We start from the raw sequence: 12,929 nt of genomic DNA, 5'->3' as shown, positions 1-12,929 counted from the left end.
TAGAGAAAGCAATGTAGTACCTCTCCTTAAAATACCACAACCAAGTTCTTATTTCTAGGTACAGAGACTAAATGTACAAATATACATTTATTTTTCTTTACCCTTAGCCTAATGCACGAAAGGAAGATTTGTTTGGCAGACCAAGTCAGGGTCTTTATTCATCTTCTGCTAACACTGGGAAATGTTTAATAGACGTAACAGACAGAAATTGTCTTGAGGTAAGCTACCATAAAGCAGAATACCCTGTTAATATTATTATCCTTTTTTTTTTTTTGTGTGTGTGCTCCCCAGCCATTAAAAATTGCTTTTTGTTTGTACTGTATGTCAGAATGCCTTTTTTTTCTACTGCTACTGACCTTTTTACACTATTCAGACGTCTCATTTTGAGTTAAATATTAAATATATTTCTGATTTCTACTTTTTAGTTAGTCATGGCTGTTGTAATCTTGAAAACAGAATTTTATGTCAGACCCTTTACTGCTTTTATCAAGCCTGGACATTGTAATATACAGTTGCTAGAAAGTTTATGAAACCCTTTGGAATTACCAGAATTTGATTACCCATAAAAATGTGGATGCAAAGTAGTAGTTTTGAAAATACCAAGTCAGAGTCCTGACCTTAACCCAATTTAGATGATATGGCATGACCTGAAGAGGGCTTTACAATCAATACAGGTCTATTTGATGAACATTTGTAGGGAGGAATGGTTAGAAAGTCATCAATGTTGCAAGTCTTATAAGCAACTACAGGAAATGATTGGTGGAGGTTTTTGCTGTTAAAATAGGATATACAAGAAAAGTTAAACTGTTAGTGTGTTGTTAGTTTATTGAGATTGTGTTTGTAATTGTGACTAAGATGAACGTGAGACCACATTTTATGAATAATCAATGTAGAAATTCAGGTGATTCCAAAGGGGTCACAAACCTTTTCTTGCAAAAAATATATATATTTATATTTCTATTTTTAAGTATTATGTATTTGAATTAATCAAAGCAAGTAGGAATTGCCTATTTGTGTACTGATAATGCTGATTTTATAATTCATTGATAGGGAGCAATACTGTGTCCTATTTTGGTGAACAAGCCTCCACAATCTTGACAAGAGTTAACTAGTACATAAGCATCCCTTTACATAAATACTTTTAATGCTCACACCCTAGTAAGTGCTGTTATTCGCTTCAGTGGGTGTGGTACAGCCAGTTAGAAACAATGCCACCTGGTGCAGTGAGATAGAGAAGTGTGCATACCTGTGCCCGTGCTTTCCAAGCTGCATTGAGTAAATGAGTTTAGCCGCGCATATGTATGACCTGTCATTCACTCAGTGCAGTTTGGAAAGTAGAGGCATGGGAGCACTCTTCTTTATCTCAGTGGAGTAGGTGGTACCAACCACTCAAGCAATAAAGAACTTGCTACATCTATGGGTGACTAATCTGGGAAATATGTGAACATTCCCTAGGGCAGTGCTTTCCAAACTGTGTGTCGGGACACACTAGTGTGTCGGCAGCAGTGTGTAGGTGTGTCCCTGCTTCAGCACAAATTGTTTTAAATTTAATTTTTTTTTTTATATTGTTTTTTTGGTTTCTGACTTTCCACCTGCCTGCTACGCATATCACATGGTTGACACGTGATTGATACCTAGTGGGTCACAGTGATCAACTTAACCAATTGGCACAGCTCAGTGGGAACTGAAACTATTACCATTGGCGGATTTGGCGGCACATTGGCTCTTGACTGCACATGTAGTCTCCTTAATTGGCTCGTGACTGCAAGTGTAGCCAGTGAGTGGGACAGCAGTGTGTTTGCAGCGTGGGCAGTAGTCAGGCGGACTCACAGAGCTCTGAGGGTGGCAGCTTAAACGCTGAGTTGAAGTCAGTGGGGTTTTTTTAGAACTAGCTCCCAGTAGTGCATTGCTGCTCCTGCTCTTGATATATGGATAGGAAGTGGAAGCTTAAAAATGCTTGATGATGAAATGTGAGTGTCTTTATCTAATATTACACCAAATATTCTGAAACTGTGTTCATCCCATCAACCTCATACATCCCATTAAAATAGTAAGTAGCTATTGGTGGTAAACTTTTTAATTCTTGCACATACATACTGTTACTTGTAAATACATTTTGTTATTATATAATTTATGTATGTGTCCGTATCTTTTAAAACAAGTTAGTTTAACCTCCTTTTTGCTAGTACAACTGAATTACTGTGTCACGAAATGATGTAGGTCTGCAAAGTGTGTCACCAACATGAAAAGTTTGGAAAGCTCTGCCCTAGGGTGTAAACACTTTTTTTTTTTTTTTTTTTTTTTATGTGATTTGACCTAGGACAAAAAGGAACACTACTTTCAGTATTCTGTATTGTATCTTCTACATTTCAGAATAAAATAGTTTAACATTGCGCTTTAATGGCAAATTGTTCTTAACAGAAATCTTGGAGTACAGTCTCTATCTTGAAAAAATACTGCATAGTCACACTGCTAGGCAAATGAATACATTATCAAGCCAATGCTTATCCTTGTATAAAGATAGTAGTGTTGTGTTGAGATGCAAGTCATTTGTAAACTGTTTTCTTCCTAAACTTGTATGTTCATTAACTAGTTCTTCACAATTAAGTAGTCTACTCATTCAAATATGACAGACATATATATATATATCAATACATCTGTGAACATATAGAGTCTTCTTCACACAAGCCATTTTGTATTGGCAGATCAGTACTGGGGGGGAAAAATCAGTTTTGCCTATTTTTTATTCCTCCCTACAGGTGTTACCCACAAAAATGTCTTATGCTGCTAACTTAAAAAATGTGATGAGCATCCAAAAATGTCAGAAGGAAGCTGAAGAACAAAATGTGCCTTCAGAAGAAACTGATAACTCGAAACCAGGACCTTCAGCACATGACCTTGCAGCACAGTTGAAGAGCAGTTTATTGGCAGAAATAGGGCTAACTGAGAGTGAAGGGCCTCCACTCACATCATTTAGGTACTATAAATAGCAAAACCTCTGTAATGTCTTGTAAGGATGTATAAGCTTCCTGAATTTCCTTCAATATATTGCATAACCATTTGATGGATAATAAAATATGTAACCTACTATTTATACAGTAATATGCTGGTAGCAAAGTTGTTATTTAGCTCATCAAAACTAGTTGTAAACTGCATTTGCAAAAGCACATTAACCTTTTATATTTAAATTTTGGTAAGGCAAAATATTTTTAGATGCTTGTTATTTTTCCAATAGCCTTGGCTAACAAGTGAACATTTTTTTTTTTTTTTAATTTTTTTAATTTAGGCCTCAATGCAGTTTCATGGGCATGGTAATTTCCCATGACATGCTTTTAGGTCGGTGGCGTTTGTCTCTTGAGTTGTTTGGCCGAGTGTTTATGGAGGATGTTGGGGCTGAGCCAGGATCGGTGAGATGTCTGCAATACTTTCTAGATACACCTTTTCTTAATGAAACCTAAGTTCAGTTTAAAATACACATACTTTATTGTTATCCTTTTTCTATAACAGATCTTGACAGAATTGGGCGGTTTTGAAGTGAAGGAGTCAAAATTCCGTAGAGAGATGGAGAAACTTAGAAATCAGCAGTCAAGAGATCTGACTTTAGAGGTAAACTCAACATGGACTGTTTCAAAGAATCTCACATATATTATTACCCTTGCCTGTTCAATCCATTAAACTGTATTCGTTAAATCGGAGCTTGAGAAACCGGAGTGCCACTGACTCTTAAAAGCATTTTTGCATTGCATATGTATTTGTGAAAAAGCTTATCATTCTGTGATAACGTCTTCCACACCCATCTTCCCTAGAATACAAAGGTAGTCTGTGCATACAGTGCTCTTGTATCACCTGTAGGCTGTCCTTTTTACTCAATTTAGCATGCAAGGTCAATAGCATACCTGTCCTACAAGGTTACTTAGATCAGGCAACAAGGCAGGCACTTCTAATGATTCATCATTTTGTAGTTGTATTATGCCATGGTAACATTTACAAAAATATACTTGTGTTAGCAGTGTAGAAAATCATGTAATGTGTGTCATCATAAATGACGCTCAAAACATATGTATTAGGTCAAGATATATATATATATATATATATATATATATATATATATATATAAATTCTGTAAATGTTTATCTTCTCTCCCCCCCCCCCCCCCCCCCCCCTTTAATTGCTCCTTTGTTAAATCGCCATTGTAAAGAAGGGGATGAGAAGAATGGTTCAAACTTCTGCTTTTCTGTAGGGAAGGGTATGGCTACTTGCCTGTCTACAATATAGCCTAGCTTTATGTGCTGTAACTTTGATGGAAAGCATTTAGGATTCAGAGATGCATACAACCTACGCCAACCTTTCTTTATACCAGTTCCTCTCCTCCATTGCTATCCCCTGAACCCCCTTAGCATGTAAGCCTAAGAGTCCAGCTGTTTGTAGATCACCTTCTTAATAGCCGACTACAACAGTGCAACTCTTGGCAGGGCCCTCTACCCATTTGATCCCTATAATTGTTTTGTTGTACTCCGCATTTGTTTATAGCGCTGCGGAATCTGTTGGCGCTCTACAAATAACCAATAATAATAAAATAACTATTAAATAAAGTACAATTCCATAATCAATATACACAAAAAAGACCATGCAATTGCAATAACATTTACTTTAAATTTCAACCAAGCACTAGATTTTTTTTTTTTCTGATAAATTTCAAAGGGTCCTAGCTGAATCATGACATTATTGCACAAATGCTTGCTGCTCTGAACAGAACTGCTGTATTTAAACATTGTCAAAATTGGTTAAAGTCTACTCAGGAGCTGCAATGCATTTTATTTTTCCTTCTTAATATAAGGAGAGTCCATGGCTTCATTCCTTGTGGGAATACAGAACCTGGCTACCAGGAGGAGGCAAAGACACCCCAGCCAAAAGCTTAAATACCTCCCCCACTTCCCTCATATCCCAGTCATTGTTTGCCTTTCATCACAGAATGTTGGCAGAGAAGTGTCAGAAGATACGGAGTAGTTCCTTATGGAGGGTAGTACCCTTCTGAATGGGACTGGAGTTTTAAGTAGTCTTTTCTGCCTCTCATTGACGAATGTTAGGGTCTGGAGTTGCAGGGAGAGTCTTTCTGCAAACCCATCCAGACTCGTTTTAACAGCTCCTAAGCAATCAGTGTTGACGAGCTTCACTTCCTGCTTCTATCACTCAAGTCCATGTCAGGAGTGATGCTACAAGACTGTCAAACTTGAGAGGCTGTGTCCCACAGCAGAGATTCCGGTAAGATTGTTTCATTTTTTTTATACACACAACGCAAGAAGATAGGGTCACAGTGTGAATCCTTTTATCTGTATGGAATCAAGGGTTAATATCTCCGGAAGGGTATTACTGAACAGGGGGGATTTATTGCATAATTTACCTTGTTTTATGCTGCGACATGTGAGACGAGGCTCAGGCAGATGTTGGAACGTACAGGTTTTACTTTCGTTTGGTTAGCTGCGCAGCCTGTTAAGTTTGGCACGCTTTTTCCTGTTGCAGGGGCGCTCCTGCATTGCATACCACATGACCGGTGTGGTCACACTGATTTCCACTCTCATGTAATTGGCAAGAGTCCATGAGCTAGTGACGTATGGGATATACAATCCTACCAGGAGGGGCAAAGTTTCCCAAACCTCAAAATGCCTATAAATACACCCCTCACCACACCCACAATTCAGTTTTACAAACTTTGCCTCCTATGGAGGTGGTGAAGTAAGTTTGTGCTAAGATTTCTACGTTGATATGCGCTTTTCAGCATTGTTGAAGCCCGATTCCTCTCAGAGTACAGCGAATGTCAGAGGGACGTGAAGGGAGTATCACTTATTAAATACGATGATTTCCCTAATGGGGTCTATTTCATAGGTTCTCTGTTATCGGTCGTAGAGATTAATCTCCTACCTCCCTTTTCAGATCGACGATATACTCTCAATTTACCATTACCTCTACTGATAACTGTTTCAGTATCGGTTTGGCTATCTGCTATATGTGGATGGGTGTCTTTTGTTAAGTATGTTTCTCTTGTAAGGTGTATCCAGTCCACGGATCATCCATTACTTGTGGGATATTCTCATTCCCAATAGGAAGTTGCAAGAGGACACCCACAGCAGAGCTGTCTATATAGCTCCTCCCCTAACTGCCATATCCATTCATTCTGTTGCAACTCTCAACAAGCATGGAGGTAGTAAGAGAGAAGTGGTGAAATGTAGCTGTTATTTTGCTTCAATCAAAAGTTTATTATTTTTAAATGGTACCGTAATTGTACTATTTTGTTCCAGGCAGAAAAATAGAAGAATCTGCCTGTGATTTCTATGATCTTAGCAGGTTGTAACTAATATCCATTGCTGTTCTCACACATGACTGAAGACAGAGGTAACTTCAGCGGGGCAATGGCGTGCAGGTTATCCTGCTATGAGGTATGTGCAGTTAAGATTTTTCTAGAAGATGTGAATGCTAGAAAATGCTGCTGATACCAATTTATGTAAGGTAAGCCTGAATACAGTGATTTAATAGCGACTGGTATGCTTACTTTCTGAGGTAATACTCTTTTATATTTGCAATATAAAACTTTTGCTGGCATGTTTAAACGTTTTTATATATACTTTGGTGATAAAACTTTATTGGGGCCTAGATTTTTTCCACATGGCTGGCTTAAATTTGCCTAGAAACCGTTTCCTGAGGCCTTCCACTGTGTTACTATGAGTGGGAGGGGCCTAATTTAGTTCTTTTTTGTGCAGTAACTTTTACAGACTGAGACATCCAGCTTCCTCCAGGAGTCCCCTGAATGCTATAGGACATCTCTAAAGGGCTCTTAGGCTTTCCAAAATCGTTTGTTGGGGAAGGTAGGCCCACAGCAAGGCTGTGGCAGTTTGGTGTGACTGTTAAAAAAGTATCGTTTTTTTTATCCGTTTTTTGAACTAAGGGGTTAATCATCCATTTGCAAGTGGGTGTAATGCTCTGTTAGCTTATTATACACACTGTAAAAATTTCGTTTGATTTACTGCCTTTTTTCACTGTTTTTCAAATTCTGACAATTTGTTTCTCTTAAAGGCACAGTACCGTTTCTTATATTTGCTTGTTAACTTGATTTAAAGTGTTTTCCAAGCTTGCTAGTCTCATTGCTAGTCTGTACAAACATGTCTGACATAGAGGAAACTCCTTGTTCATTATGTTTAAAAGCCATGGTGGAACCCCCTCTTAGAATGTGTACCAAATGTACTGATTTCACTTTAAGCAATAAAGATCATATTCTGTCTTTAAAAAATTTATCACCAGTGGAATCTGACGAGGGGGAAGTTATGCCGACTAACTCTCCCCACGTGTCAGATCCTTTGACTCCCGCTCAAGGGACTCACGCTCAAATGGCACCAAGTACATCTAGGGCGCCCATAGCGTTTACTTTACAAGACATGGCGGCAGTCATGGATAATACACTGTCAGCGGTATTAGCCAGACTACCTGAATTTAGAGGAAAGCGAGATAGCTCTGGAGTTAGACGAAATACAGAGCATACTGACGCTTTAAGAGCTATGTCTGATACTGCCTCACAATATGCAGAAGCTGAAGGAGAGCTTCTTTCTGTGGGTGATGTTTCTGACTCAGGGAAGATGATGCAACCTGATTCTGATATCTCTACATTTAAATTTAAGCTTGAACACCTCCGCGTGTTACTCAGGGAGGTTTTAGCTGCTCTGAATGACTGTGATACAATTGCAGTGCCAGAGAAATTGTGTAGACTGGATAAATACTATGCAGTGCCGGTGTGCACTGATGCATTTCCAATACCTAAAAGGTTTACAGAAATTATTACTAAGGAATGGGATAGACCAGGTGTGCCGTTCTCTCCCCCTCCTATTTTTAGAAAAAACATAATTTATGCTTACCTGATAAATTTATTTCTCTTGTAGTGTATCCAGTCCACGGATCATCCATTACTTATGGGATATTAACTCCTCCCCAACAGGAAGTGCAAGAGGATTCACCCAGCAGAGCTGCTATATAGCTCCTCCCCTAACTGCCATTACCAGTCATTCGACCGAAAACATGCAGAGAAAGGAAAACCATAGGGTACAGTGGTGACTGTAGTTTAATGGAAAAATTACCTGCCTTAAAGTGACAGGGCGGGCCGTGGACTGGATACACTACAAGAGAAATAAATTTATCAGGTAAGCATAAATTATGTTTTCTCTTGTTAAGTGTATCCAGTCCACGGATCATCCATTACTTATGGGATACCAATACCAAAGCTAAAGTACACGGATGACGGGAGGGACAGGCAGGCTCTTTATACGGAAGGAACCACTGCCTGAAGAACCTTTCTCCCAAAAACAGCCTCCGAAGAAGCAAAAGTGTCAAATTTGTAAAATTTGGAAAAAGTATGAAGAGAAGACCAAGTTGCAGCCTTGCAAATCTGTTCAACAGAAGCCTCATTCTTAAAGGCCCAAGTGGAAGCCACAGCTCTAGTAGAATGTGCTGTAATTCTTTCAGGAGGCTGCTGTCCAGCAGTCTCATAGGCTAACCGTATTATGCTACGAAGCCAAAAGGAGAGAGAGGTAGCCGAAGCTTTTTGACCTCTCCTCTGACCAGAATAAACGACAAACAGGGAAGACGTTTGTCGAAAATCCTTAGTTGCCTGTAGATAAAATTTCAGGGCACGGACTACATCTAGATTGTGTAGCAGACGTTCCTTTTTCGAAGAAGGATTAGGACACAAAGATGGAACCACAATCTCTTGATTGATATTCCTGTTAGTGACCACCTTAGGTAGGAACCCAGGTTTAGTACGTAGAACTACCTTGTCTGAATGAAAAATCAGATAAGGAGAATCACAATGTAAGGCAGATAACTCAGAGACTCTTCAAGCCGAGGAAATCGCCATTAAAAACAGAACTTTCCAAGATAACAACTTGATATCAATGGAATGAAGGGGTTCAAACGGAACCCCCTGTAAAACATTAAGAACTAAGTTCAAACTCCATGGTGGAGCAACAGTTTTAAACACAGGCTTGATCCTAGCTAAAGCCTGACAAAAAGCTTGAACGTCCGAACTTCTGACAGACGTTTGTGTAAAAGAATGGACAGAGCTGAAATCTGTCCCTTTAAGGAACTAGCGGATAAACCCTTTTCTAAACCTTCTTGTAGGAAAGACAATATCCTCGGAATCCTAACCTTACTCCATGAGTAACTCTTGGATTCGCACCAAGTATTTGCGCCATATCTTATGGTAAATCTTTCTGGTAACAGGCTTCCTAGCCTGTATTAAGGTATCAATAACCGACTCAGAAAAACCACGTTTTGATAAAATCAAGCATTCAATTTCCAAGCAGTCAGCTTCAGAGAAATTAGATTTTGATGTTTGAAGGGACCCTGGATCAGAAGGTCCTGTTTCAGAGGTAGCGACCAAGGTGGACAGGATGACATGTCCACTAGATCTGCATACCAAGTCCTGCGTGGCCATGCAGGCGCTATTAGAATCACTGATGCTCTCTCCTGTTTGATTCTGGCAATCAATCGAGGAAGCATCGGGAAGGGTGGAAACACATAAGCCATCCCGAAGGTCCAAGGTGCTGTAAAAGCATCTATCAGAACCGCTCCCGGATCCCTGGATCTGGACCCGTAACAAGGAAGCTTGGCGTTCTGTCGAGATGCCATGAGATCTATCTCTGGTTTGCCCCAACGTCGAAGTATTTGGGCAAAGACCTCCGGATGAAGTTCCCACTCCCCCGGATGAAAAGTCTGACGACTTAAGAAATCCGCCTCCCAGTTCTCCACTCCCGGGATGTGGATTGCTGACAGGTGGCAAGAGTGAGACTCTGCCCAGCGAATTATCTTTGATACTTCCATCATTGCTAGGGAGCTTCTTGTCCCTCCCTGATGGTTGATGTAAGCTACAGTCGTGATGTTGTCCGACTGAAACCTGATGAACCCCCGAGTTGTTAACTGGGGCCAAGCCAGAAGGGCATTGAGAACTGCTCTCAATTCCAGAATGTTTATTGGTAGGAGACTCTCCTCCTGATTCCATTGTCCCTGAGCCTTCAGAGAATTCCAGACAGCGCCCCAACCTAGTAGGCTGGCGTCTGTTGTTACAATTGTCCAGTCCGGCCTGCTGAATGGCATCCCCCTGGACAGATGTGGCCGAGAAAGCCACCATAGAAGAGAATTTCTGGTCTCTTGATCCAGATTCAGAGTAGGGGACAAGTCTGAGTAATCCCCATTCCACTGACTTAGCATGCACAATTGCAGCGGTCTGAGATGTAGACGTGCAAAGGGTACTATGTCCATTGCTGCTACCATTAAGCCGATCACCTCCATGCATTGAGCTACTGACGGGTGTTGAATGGAATGAAGGACACGGCATGCATTTTGAAGCTTTGTTAACCTGTCTTCTGTCAGGTAAATCTTCATTTCTACAGAATCTATAAGAGTCCCCAAGAAGGGAACTCTTGTGAGTGGAAAGAGAGAACTCTTCTTTTCGTTCACCTTCCATCCATGCGACCTTAGAAATGCCAGTACTAACTCTGTATGAGACTTGGCAGTTTGAAAGCTTGAAGCTTGTATCAGAATGTCGTCTAGGTACGGAGCTACCGCAATTCCTCGCGGTCTTAGTACCGCCAGAAGAGCACCCAGAACCTTTGTGAAGATTCTCGGAGCCGTAGCCAATCCGAATGGAAGAGCTACAAACTGGTAATGCCTGTCTAGAAAGGCAAACCTTAGATACCGGTAATGATCTTTGTGAATCGGTATGTGAAGGTAAGCATCCTTTAAATCCACTGTGGTCATGTACTGACCCTTTTGGATCATGGGTAAAATTGTCCGAATAGTTTCCATTTTGAACGATGGAACTCTTAGGAATTTGTTTAGGATCTTTAAATCCAAGATTGGCCTGAAAGTTCCCTCTTTTTTGGGAACCACAAACAGATTTGAGTAAAACCCTTGTCCTTGTTCCGACCGCGGAACCGGATGGATCACTCCCATTAATAAAAGATCTTGTACGCAGCGTAGAAACGCCTCTTTCTTTATTTGGTTTGTTGACAACCTTGACAGATGAAATCTCCCTCTTGGGGGAGAGAATTTGAAGTCTAGAAGGTATCCCTGAGATATGATCTCTAACGCCCAGGGATCCTGGACATCTCTTGCCCAAGCCTGGGCGAAGAGAGAAAGTCTGCCCCCCACTAGATCCGTTCCCGGATCAGGGGCCCTCGATTCATGCTGTCTTAGGGGCAGCAGCAGGTTTCCTGGCCTGCTTGCCCTTGTTCCAGGACTGGTTAGGTCTCCAGCCTTGTCTGTAGCGAGCAACAGCTCCTTCCTGTTTTGGTGCAGAGGAAGTTGATGCTGCTCCTGCTTTGAAATTACGAAAGGAACGAAAATTAGACTGTCTAGCCTTAGGTTTGGCTCTGTCTTGAGGCAGGGCATGGCCTTTACCTCCTGTAATGTCAGCGATAATTTCTTTCAACCCGGGCCCGAATAAGGTCTGCCCTTTGAAAGGTATATTAAGCAATTTAGATTTAGAAGTAACGTCAGCTGACCAGGATTTTAGCCACAGTGCTCTGCGTGCCTGAATGGCGAATCCGGAATTCTTAGCCGTAAGTTTAGTTAAATGTACTACGGCATCTGAAATAAATGAGTTAGCTAACTTAAGGGCTTTAAGCTTGTGTGTAATCTCATCTAATGGAGCTGATTCAAGTGTCTCTTCCAGAGACTCAAACCAAAATGCTGCTGCAGCCGTGACAGGCGCAATGCATGCAAGAGGTTGCAATATAAAACCTTGTTGAACAAACATTTTCTTAAGGTAACCCTCTAACTTTTTATCCATTGGATCTGAAAAGGCACAGCTATCCTCCACCGGGATAGTGGTACGCTTAGCTAAAGTAGAAACTGCTCCCTCCACCTTAGGGACCGTTTGCCATAAGTCCCGTGTGGTGGCGTCTATTGGAAACATCTTTCTAAATATCGGAGGGGGTGAGAACGGCACACCGGGTCTATCCCACTCCTTAGTAACAATTTCAGTAAGTCTCTTAGGTATAGGAAAAACGTCAGTACTCGCCGGTACCGCAAAATATTTATCCAACCTACACATTTTCTCTGGTATTGCAACTGTGTTACAATCATTCAGAGCCGCTAACACCTCCCCTAGTAATACACGGAGGTTTTCCAGCTTAAATTTAAAATTTGAAATATCTGAATCCAGTTTGTTTGGATCAGAACCGTCACCCGCAGAATGAAGCTCTCCGTCCTCATGTTCTGCAAATTGTGACGCAGTGTCTGACATGGCCCTAATATTATCAGCGCACTCTGTTCTCACCCCAGAGTGATCACGCTTACCTCTTAGTTCTGGTAATTTAGCCAAAACTTCAGTCATAACAGTAGCCATATCCTGTAATGTGATTTGTAATGGCCACCCAGATGTACTCGGCGCTACAATATCACGCACCTCCCGAGCGGGAGATGCAGGTACTGACACGTGAGGCGAGTTAGTCGGCATAACTCTCCCCTCGTTGTTTGGTGAAATATGTTCAATTTGTACAGATTGACTTTTATTTAAAGTAGCATCAATACAGTTAGTACATAAATTTCTATTGGGCTCCACTTTGGCTTTAGCACATATAGCACAGATATCTTCCTCTGAATCAGACATGTTTAACACACTAGCAAATAAACTAGCAACTTGGAAATACTTTTCAAGTAATTTACTATAATATGAAAACGTACTGTGCCTATAAGAAGCACAGAAAAAGTTATGACAGTTGAAAATTAATAAACTGAAAAGTTATAGCAGAAAAAAAAAAAAAAATACAGAAATAAACGTTTTTTTTTATCACAGTCAACTACAATCTCACAGCTCTGCTGTGAGTGATTACCTCCCTCAAAACAAGTTTTGAAGACCCCTGAGTTCTGTAGAGATGAACCGGATC

At 40.7% G+C, this 12,929-nt stretch overlaps 1 protein-coding gene across 1 annotated transcript in view; it reads left to right on the top strand.

Moving 5' to 3' along the window:
- The window catches only part of UBR5 (ubiquitin protein ligase E3 component n-recognin 5), an 877,374-nt gene that overhangs the window by 734,832 nt on the left and 129,613 nt on the right, over window positions 1-12,929 (top strand). The window contains exons 39-42 of the mRNA XM_053715922.1: window positions 108-218; window positions 2,760-2,977; window positions 3,287-3,407; window positions 3,508-3,606. Of these exons, the coding sequence (XP_053571897.1) occupies window positions 108-218; window positions 2,760-2,977; window positions 3,287-3,407; window positions 3,508-3,606 (549 nt within the window). The remainder of the gene's footprint in view (window positions 1-107; window positions 219-2,759; window positions 2,978-3,286; window positions 3,408-3,507; window positions 3,607-12,929) is intronic.

This window comes from Bombina bombina, chromosome 5 (assembly GCF_027579735.1).
Source record: "Bombina bombina isolate aBomBom1 chromosome 5, aBomBom1.pri, whole genome shotgun sequence".
NCBI lineage: Eukaryota > Metazoa > Chordata > Amphibia > Anura > Bombinatoridae > Bombina > Bombina bombina.
This window is presented reverse-complemented; position numbering and strand designations above follow the sequence as displayed.